General features: G+C 35.1%; 1 protein-coding gene and 1 pseudogene across 1 annotated transcript; both read right to left on the bottom strand.

Moving 5' to 3' along the window:
• Positions 1-331: 331 nt before the first annotated feature.
• LOC143592658 (protein ACTIVITY OF BC1 COMPLEX KINASE 7, chloroplastic-like) lies at positions 332-5,394 on the bottom strand (annotated as a pseudogene).
• A 2,823-nt stretch (positions 5,395-8,217) lies between these two features.
• Positions 8,218-10,372, bottom strand: LOC143592665 (fasciclin-like arabinogalactan protein 2). The gene is made up of 2 exons (XM_077072535.1): positions 9,652-10,372; positions 8,218-8,677 (listed from the first exon to the last, which is right to left on the bottom strand). Exons 1-2 carry the CDS (start codon positions 10,370-10,372, stop codon positions 8,226-8,228), a joined length of 1,173 nt encoding a protein of 390 aa, XP_076928650.1. The 3' UTR covers positions 8,218-8,225.

Below are 10,372 nucleotides of genomic sequence, written 5' to 3'. Positions count from 1 at the left end.
ACATGCTTGTAACATAACATACTTTTTATTTCCAGCTAGGCTATGATGGCTTCAGTCTTAGCTTGACTTTCGCCCTTTGTTACTCTTTGCGACTACTCCCGTTTTCGTGATAAGTTTTCAACCAAGATGCACAAAATATATTTAGAATAATATTCTATCAGTCAACTCTGATCCTTCATATTTCATCTAAAGCTTAATAACCTAATATTTTCACTACATATTTGCCTGCATCTGTAGTGGCTTTTGCTCCGGTTTAAACATCTTATCTCCTCGCCTTTCAACTTTGTGGATAAATTTGGTTACTTAATTTCTTGTGACGTGTAAACACATCATATCATTTGAAGAACACATAAGAGGTTTTAACTTCAATTTACTTATTATTTTTGCTATAATTATCAAATAAAACATTATATGTTTTTCTATCCCTATCAAAATATAGTTTTCTATACAGTTTTCGGTATACAAATCAATACATGTTCGTTTTAAGTTAAAAAAAATGTTCTAAAAATCAAATCATTTTTTCAAATTTATCCAGCTTCTTCACCCTCTGCATGGACCTAACCAAAAGTGCTATGAATACACCTACATTCATTCAAAATCATTATTATTCATCACAACTAAAATAAAATAAAATTCATCAAGATATGCACATACCTGCACCAACAAATGACCCATTTGCTATAAGTTGGCTGCCTTGTGAGCTAGGTGTGACACCAATATTTACAAGAGTGCCCCCTAAAACCGTGTACATGGTTGCCATTTGCAATATTGTTGCCTTCCGAGCTGCTCTCTCAGACTTACAATATACATGAAAATACGTAATCATCACCAGATATATAAAAATGTAAAAAGATATGGGAAATGAATAACTAAATCAAGTACCTCGAGAACTCTAACACGAAGTTTAATGTCTCCTACTTCGAGTTGTTTAACAAACTCTTCAATCCTTTGAACTCTATTAGGCATCGACATGGTGTTTGATCTTGCCTAGAAGTAAGTTAACATACACTTCTGTTAGTCTATAATATCATAACTTTTATATACATAATTTGTTTTATAAATTTATGGATATGGAATGAGGTCACGTTACATCATCGGCTTGCTTTCGTATTTCAGCAACAAGTTGTGTTCCACTGGGTCGTTGTTGTTTCAGATCTAACAACTCCTGTAAGTGATTTGAGAAATTTAAGATATTAGCATTAAAGAGGCTCGGGTCCACACGGTTTTGTTATTTTCTAAATTATTTTTACTTTTTTGTGGAAACTTGTATGATTGCAACATCAAATAAGATAATTAACCTGTGCATAAGGTGCAGCAATCTTGACAAATGAAAAATCTGGATCCAGTGAGTAGCCAATTCCTGGAAAGAAGCATAAGCTCAAGAACTTACAAATATGTAATGGAAAGAATGCATGATACACACATGATGCATATACACATGCATATGTATACATAATTTCAAGCTCACCTTCAAGAGTGGAGAATGCCCTAATTACAAATGTGAAGGTGGATGGGAACCGAAAAGGCTGATCTGTTGCTATAGAAAACAAATCCTGCATGCAGATCATAATATCCTCAAAAAATATGATTAAAAAATCCAAATATTATCTGAGAAAAAAAAGAAAACAAAACGCCTCAAAAGTACTTTCGAGTGTGTGACTAGGCCTGTAAACAAACTGAGCGCTCAGTGAACCGTTCGTGAACTGTTCGGTGGGAAGTTGGTTTATCTACGTTTGTTTATTGAAATTACTGGATACTTAATGTATTAGACTTATTTGTTTGTGTTCGTTTGTGTTAGTTTATGTTTGTTTAGTTATGTTCACTTGTGTTCGTTTACGTTTTAGACCTATTTGTTTAGAACTTTGAGAAACTTACATGAACAAACACAAACATGTTCATTTTCTTAACGAACAAACATGAACACCAAAAATCCATTCGATCAATTGTTCGTGTTCGTGTTCGGCTAAGTTTTATGAACAAACATGAACAGGCCCTCGTTTGTGTTCTCCTGGTTTGTTTACAGGCCTATATATGACAAATACTCAGATGCATACCTCGCCTATTGCAGCCAAAGTTTGCTCCTGATCCGGTGACTGATTTAGCAAATTATCCAAAAAGAACTGAATAGATCTCCTTACCTGTTATTAAAACATAAACATATAATCATGTATGAGAAACATATGTTCAAGATTAAATCAAGATATTAAAACTAATATGGAAAAATAAAACTTTACATACTGGTGACAAGTCTCCAGTAGGTTGAAGTGCTTCAAGGCTTATCAAACTGTTCATAACCTGTATAATAATATCAATTTAGCTAATCTTATATGGTTGTTATTTTTTCACTACATTTTTTTACAAAATATCATACCTTTTTTGCATCATTTTCATAAACTGCATAAAAAAGATCCATCAATCTTTCTCTTGTGAATGACTTAATCTCCCCCATCATACCAAAATCATAGTAGATCAGTGATTCATCCACATCAATAGCAAGGTTTCCAGGATGAGGATCAGCATGAAAGAAACCTGTTTTCAGTATCTGTATAATATACACAAATTAATAAAATTTCGATATAAAAGAAATGATCAAAACAATGAATAAACTATAAAGATGTAGATGCTAAACCTGAATCAAGTAAGATTCAATGGCACGTGAAGAGATTCGAGATCGACTGTAACCCCTTTCTTTTATTGCATCTACGTTATTTATCTTAATGCCTGTTTAACATAAATTTACAACACAAAAATCATTTTTTAAGTATCGGATTACGTATATTTATCAAGTAATAGAGTTCAGATTAAAACCTGGAACATATTCCAATGTTAGCACCTTGGTTGCAGTATAATCCCAGAATACTTGCTGCATGGTATCAAATTGGATTAAAAAAATACAGTATATATTAAGTTTAACATTGATAATAAATGAAGAATCAAGAAAGAAACATACAGGCACTCGGACCCACTTTATATTACGAAAATCTCGGCGAAATCTATCTGCATTTTTCCCTTCGTTTATATAATCAATCTCCTGGTACAAGATCCTGCAAAAAAAATTGGAAAAAGGTAATAAATTGACCAACTTAGGCATGTTCGTGTTTGTCCATTTAACTTTAACCGGACAAACGATCAAACACAATAAACTACACGAACAAGGCTTTCTTGTTCGTGTTCGTTTATTAAGAAAATGAATGTGTTTGTGTTCGTTTATGTTCATTCGTTAATAGTATAAACGAATGGTTCACGAACATAAACGAACAAACATAGACGAACAACAATATGTTCGGCCTAAAAAGTTGTTAAAATTAGATGAAATTGTAATGGGCCTAAAAAAATTAAATGAATATATTAGCAAATGTAAACTGACGAACATAAATGAACGAAGACAAGCATATTTAAATTAACAAACGTTTACCAACATAAATGAACGAACAAGATAAGTTTCATGTTCGATCCTTTTAACTAAATGAACAAAATATTTTGTTCTTGTCCGTTCGTTCATTAAATAAACGAACACAAAAGAACTTCACACTGAACGGTTCACTGAACATTTGGTTCGTTTACAATCCTAAGCTTAGGTACACCATGACAAAAATACAAAAATAAACACAAAATACGCTCCCTTTTTTCCTCATTTCACACTGTTTACCAAAAAGATGCTATATATATGATTGTGTGTATTGATATATGATGAATACTACTTACTTTGCACATTCATCATAGATACCTAGCCAATCCCTTGTGGGGCCACCAAGACTTTCGCTTCTTTGAAAATACTCTGCAACTAGCTTTAATTTCCTGATTGAAAAGCATGTTGATTGAGTCACTGAAATAACCACAAATATAATTAAAAACCAACAATAATGTGTAAGAGCTGAACTCACGCAAATCGATATCAAATAGTTTCTTCAAACCAGGCCTTTGATCTTTAACAACTACTTTCTCTCCATTATGTAGTATTGCACGATGTACCTATAGAAAAAACATCATGATGATAAATACATGAAACATATTCAACTAATTTAACTGTATTTAAAAAGTGGCTATAGATATAAGCTTCACCTGACCAAGACTAGCAGCTGCAATTGGTCGTTCTTCAAACTCCCTGAATAGTACATTAACCGGAGCTCCCAATTCCTTTTCAATGAAAGCTTTTGCTTTTTCTGGTGAAAATGCTGGTACTCTGTCCTGAATCATATGATTATCATAATAAACAAAAAAAATTATCAGAAATTTAGATACCACATTTAATCTTTTATCATGTAGTATAAGTGATCTACACCTGTAATTTGGCGAGTTCATCAACAAATTCACGTGGAAATAAATCCGATCTTGTTGAAGACAACTGCCCAAGTTTAATAAAAGTTGGGCCAAGTTGAAGCACACATTCTCTTAACCATGAAGCGGTTTTTCTTCTTCTGTTTTTCTAAATATGCATCCAAAGTTACTAAATTGATAGCAGAAACCAAATATATTCAGATATAAAAAAGTAAAAATTGAAACCTGTTTTTCTTCTGTGAAACCACCAGGATATGCCCACTTTGCATTGTCAAAAAGAACACGAACACGCAAAGAAAGAACAAAAGACCACACATCTATTGACCTTTGTACTGAATTGTAGTTATCATTTGCCCAACTAAAACTTTCATCTGATGGCAAGACACGCAATTCTTCAGAAGGTGGGAATCCCGAGAGTTCTTTAACTTTGACAGACTTAACTAGTGGTGGTGTGGTTTCTCTCTTAACAAGACCTGTTCCATTAACAGTTCGTGTGGATCCATTCACCATTCCAGCTCTTTGCTTAGATACAAGCTTGTTGTTATTCACCACCTCACTGGTGGTGACCATGGTAATTGGTTTACCTTTCATTCCCAACTTCACAGGCTGACCATTGGTAATCCCGAGAGTTCTTTAACTTTGACAGACTTAACTAGTGGTGGTGTGGTTTCTCTCTTAACAAGACCTGTTCCATTAACAGTTCGTGTGGATCCATTCACCATTCCAGCTCTTTGCTTAGATACAAGCTTGTTGTTATTCACCACCTCACTGGTGGTGACCATGGTAATTGGTTTACCTTTCATTCCCAACTTCACAGGCTGACCATTGGTACCCAAATTCACCGGTTTACCATTAGCACCTAACTTGATAGCTTGACCGTTAGTATCAAGCTTTGAAGGTCGACCATTGGTACCATATTTCATTGGCGGCTCTGTTTGCTGCATCTCAGCATGTAGCTTCTGAAACCTCTGAACTTTCGGCAAGCTACATTCATGCTTATCTAGCTTCTGGATAGAAACCGATCTTGAGAAGCTGAGATTGTCCGACGTCCTCACTTGATTTAACACAATAGCAGCTGTTAGAAGCCAGTATTGCCGCCATTTATGAAACAACACACCTGAAGTTTAACACAACTGTGAGCCAAATACATGTATACACATACAAAACGAATCATATAGCAGTTTTTAGCCTAAGAAAAGCTATGCATAACCGAGATTACGAACAAAACTGATCATAAGGAGTCATATAGTTAACAGTATTCCCAATAATACCTAACTTTTATACTGCAGCAGCAGAAGAAGCCCTAATTTGCATATCTAACTCGAATTAAAGACCTAATATTCAACATACAGCATACTGATAGCAACTTCATCACTAACCTTCAGTTATTCGGACAACGAATCATATAAATTCAGATATTCAATCAATAGTAGAAGAAAACATAAAATCACATGTATATACTGACGGATTTAATCTAAACCTAGATACTCTGAAATTGAAATTGAAAATGAAAGGATGATGAAGCTTACAGATCGGTAAGGTTCTGAATCCGTTTTCTTTCGGAATAAAAAGAAAGAAGAAGGTGATATAGAGAATGAATAGCGTGTAGACTAACAACTGCTGTGTGTTCTCGTAAGTCAAGTGTAGATGGTGAATATGGACAATTGATAATGGTGATTGGTGAGTGTTGGTGAAAGGTGTAGGGTGTTCTTTTTTTTATCACATTTAACAAATACAATTGATAATGGTGATTGGTGTTATTGTTAAGGCCATATACATAATGGTATTTCCCTTGAAAATATTATTATTATTATAATTATTATTAGCTTTTATATAGCTGTTAAACTGTGATCTTATTATTAATATTATTATAATTAGTAGTAGTTTTTATATAACTGTTAAACTTTGATTTCCTTTATTTTGCTTTATTTTCCTTTATTTTGCTTCATACACATGTACTTAGAGCCGAGGGTCTCTCTGGAAGCCACCTCTTTATTCCTTTGGATAGAGGTACGGTGTGCCTACATCCCACCCTCCCCAGACCCTACTTATAGCTTTGCTGTCGGTGAGATTTTACTGGGCATGATTGATTGATTGATTGATAACAAATACAATTATAATGATATTATTATTTTTATTTCAGGTTGGTGGAATTAATACGCCATTTTCCTGCATCATTTGATTGGTTCACCATCGCATTACGTGTCTTGTCTTTCTCCATCCCCATAGGCCATCATCGTCATATTGCTGTTTGTTTGTTTGATTCTCACCAAACTACAAATTACAAACGACTCGTGTACACTTGGTTTATTAGCTTAGAAGGTTTTTCGGTCCATCTGTCGGGTTGGTGAGTCAGCGATAGTGACAAAACTTCTTAAACGCTTAAAGGCCTCAGGCTTAAATAGTGAGAAAGAAAAAAAATAAGAGGATTTTTCGGTCTACATTAAAAAAACAAATCGAACCAAATTTAGTTAGTTCAAAACGAACTAAATTCAAATTCGGTTTTGTTTTGGTTTTAACCTAATAAACCGAATAGTTTCGTTTTTTAGTTTTTAACAAAATTTAATTGCCTTTGATTTAATTGGACTGGGTTGTATAATATTTGACTAAATATATGACTTGAAGAAGGCTAAATGGCCATTATTTTGTTTGTAGCAAGTGTTTTGAAAAAAGAGGTTTATTTTTTCAAGTCGAGCTAAGTTGACTCGCATATGGCGAGCCTAGCCTAAATCACCTTTGGCTCAACTTGTAAACTGTCTATGATATAGGTACGCTGAAACCAGTAGCAAGTATGTTCATTACACGTGTTACTAAAAGTTAGTCTTAAAGTTTACCAATTTAGTTCATTTGGTGCAAAATTGGTTCAAAGTGCGTCTGATAATTATTGTACGGGAACACCAAAAAACTTGATATGTTGCATAAGTAGTATTAAACCAAATATTTAATTTCCATGACATGTTTTTAACTTCCAAGAATACTATAACCATGACACCACATGACTTCCATATGCTTAAGCACATGTCATTATCATCACCTAAATACCTAATTGTCAATATAATTTAATTGTTAAGACCATCAAACAAATGTTTCAACCAAGACACAATTCAACTACCGGTTTCCTTTAGCTACCCTCCAATTGGATATTTTGTGGATACATGACTTGCACTAACTTTATTCTACCATGTCCAACAACAACTAGCTTTGCACATGTAACAACAACAACATTATAGTCCTTGGCACAAACAAGTATAGAATCTGAAAACAGTAGCAGAATGCTACTAATCTTGTGAATCAAACTATGAACCAAAATCTTGCTAGGGTTTCTTGACTCTTTGCGAGCGAGAGAAACTTTAAAAGTAAATGATTCGACTAACTCTAACCTCTCTCCCAATAACATACATAACTACATATGCATCATTAAACTAGCAAACCCGACAATCCAAAAAGCCGAATTTACTCTTCATACCAATATCTTTAACTTCAACCCAAATCTTTATTCTTCAGAAATAGTTTTACCCATTAGCCCCATCTAATGGTAACCACTTTTACAACGGACAAATAATATTATCACTATTCACTTTGGTATGATACTTAATCATCATTGATTATGTATTTAAAGGGATTTGTTCTTCACTAATACAACTTATGCAACTAATGATAACACATAAATTATGCAACACATTGTCTTCACATCTTTATTTTTTATTCATCAGTTGCGATTATTAATTGATTAAAAGATATAAAATTGGAATAACTTTACAAAAAGTAAGAAACAATCGTAACATCTTATTATCCACCAAATCCCCTATACACTTAAAAAAACAATTACAAACCAAAAATGAAAAGCCAAAAAGAAATTATTATATTACAAACAACAAAAAGAGAAGAAAAAAAAAGATATATAATCAAACTCAAAATTAAAACCAAAAAGTGGATTATGTATATCCTCACAAGAACGCAACGACGAGCAACACCACCATAACCGCCGACGACACCAGCTTCCCACCGGAATTCGCCGTCTGATCCGCCGCATCACCATCATCATCCGACGAATCCGGTCCCGGAGCTTCCGCATCATCACTATTCTTCCCGGACTTCTTTTTCTTCGGCGACGGTGACGGCTCATCCGCCTCCACTGCTCCCTTAAACAACTCACGAGGCAACAAAACCTTATCAATTCTATATATCGCCACCGGCTCATCATCAATAACGGTTCCGGTGATCTCCGCCGTAACCACTTTTGTCTTCAATTTCACATCCTCACCGTCGTTTTGCACCGTGAAATCGTACTTATTCGCACCTTCGGTCGCTAAAGTGTTTGTCAATCCGTTGCTAGACCTCAACATCCCCATTGAGTTATACGTTGGCACGCCGTGGTAAAGTAGCAATGACGTCTTACCTGCTAAAATATCAGTAACGGTCAAATGCGGATGCGATAACCGAAAACAGAATAACCGAAACTAAAATTAATCGAAAATTGGTTATTGTTTTTGGAGAAAGCTAACGTACAAATAAAATTAACGTGCTAAACGTAAGAATCAAGTAGAGTAATCATATTACTTTTATATATAATTACTCTACTTAATTACTCTACTTGATTCTCACGTTTAGCACGCTAATTTCATTTGTATTGATCCAGACCCATTGTTTTTTAACCTGACTATTCATATTTTAACATATTTCTATTTTTATGCATCCATTTTATGTAATTTTTAAGCAAATATTTAAGCCTTATATTTAATTTTGGTTAATCGAAATTAACCGAAAACCAACAAACTTATCAAATAAACCAAACCGATTAACTAAATACCGATTCGTTAATAATTATGTAATTATAAGCAAATATTTAAGCCTCTTTTTAATTTTGGTTAATCCAAATTAACCGAAATCCAACAATCTTACCAAGTAAACCAAACTGATTAACCAAAAACCAATTTGTTAATAAAATAGATTGACCGATGACTTTGGTTTCAGTTTAAACTTTATATTAATAATATAACTTAACCATACACACCTAGAGCTATACACAAAAAGCTCGCGACTTGTCGCTAGCTTGATAAAACCTCCAATTAAACTAACTAAAGAAACTTGATTTGAAATGACTTAAGTCGAATTGGCTCATTTTTTTAACTGAGCCAAGCTTGGGTGGGTCATGGCTCGGCTCATTGGCTTGATCTTAGGTTCATTTAACTTCAAGATCGAGCCGAGCTGTCTCATTTAATTTCGAGCTTAAGGTCAAACCCACCCTAACTCGATTTTAGCTCGGCTTTTGAACAACCCTACACACAGTCACACACCTATTTGTGATTTGGTTTCTATTTAATTTAATCCTAAAATCTCCTTGTTTTATTTGTCAAATTAAAAGGGCATTACCTTCCGCCGTTAAGTTTTTATATTTTGGCGCGAAAGCAGCAACGGCGTCATCACTAGGACAAAACACCGTAACGCCACCGTCAGCGGCACTTAAAAACGTTCCGATAGCTCCAGAAGTCGATAACAGATTATAAAACGCCTTACACCCATCGCGTTGCAGCAACGACGTCAAGTTCAAATCCGGCGCCGACGTCGGCGCCTCGGCCTCCGGCGAGTTCAAAATCTGACTGATCTGAATCACAGAGATGTTATACGGCAATTCAAATACAGATTTAACAAACAAGACATCGGTTTGTGAAGGATTGTCTTCGGGAGTGAATTGGACTTTGCCGCCTTTAACGTCGGTGATGTGGACGTAGCCGGTGGTGCCAGGGGCTTCACCGGTGGCTTGGTACATGGTGGCGGTGGATGTGGAGCCTTTGGTGATCTGGTGGAGCTTTTTGGCGCCATAATAATCAGCAAAGACGTGGAGTGAGAGGACGTTTTTTATTGTCTCGAGTGAGAGGCCTTTGGCGATCAAGGTGGACATGGCGGCATTGTCGACGGCGCAGACGGTGATGGTCTGACGGCGGTTGATTTCTCCGGCTAGGTGAGTTAACGTGAGGTAGTGGTTGAAGGTTGAGAGGTAAGGGTCTTTTTGGAGGATATGTGTGATGTTGTGAGCATTGGATAGAGTGAATGTTAAGAGGATGAGGAGAGATAATGCCACCGACGGCTGCAT

This window comes from Bidens hawaiensis, unplaced genomic scaffold (assembly GCF_021521415.1).
Source record: "Bidens hawaiensis isolate Kalapana, Puna unplaced genomic scaffold, B.hawaiensis_p1.1 tig00041138_1, whole genome shotgun sequence".
NCBI lineage: Eukaryota > Viridiplantae > Streptophyta > Magnoliopsida > Asterales > Asteraceae > Bidens > Bidens hawaiensis.
This window is presented reverse-complemented; position numbering and strand designations above follow the sequence as displayed.

Bases quoted from the DNA above. Each gene is read 5' to 3' on its own strand.
- LOC143592665 (XM_077072535.1), bottom strand. From the start codon at position 10,372: ATGCAGCCGTCGGTGGCATTATCTCTCCTCATCCTCTTAACATTCACT. The intron at 8,678-9,651 runs GTAATGCCCTTT...ATATTTTAGCAG, and splicing joins TAAAAACTTAACGGCGGAAG to GTAAGACGTCATTGCTACTT.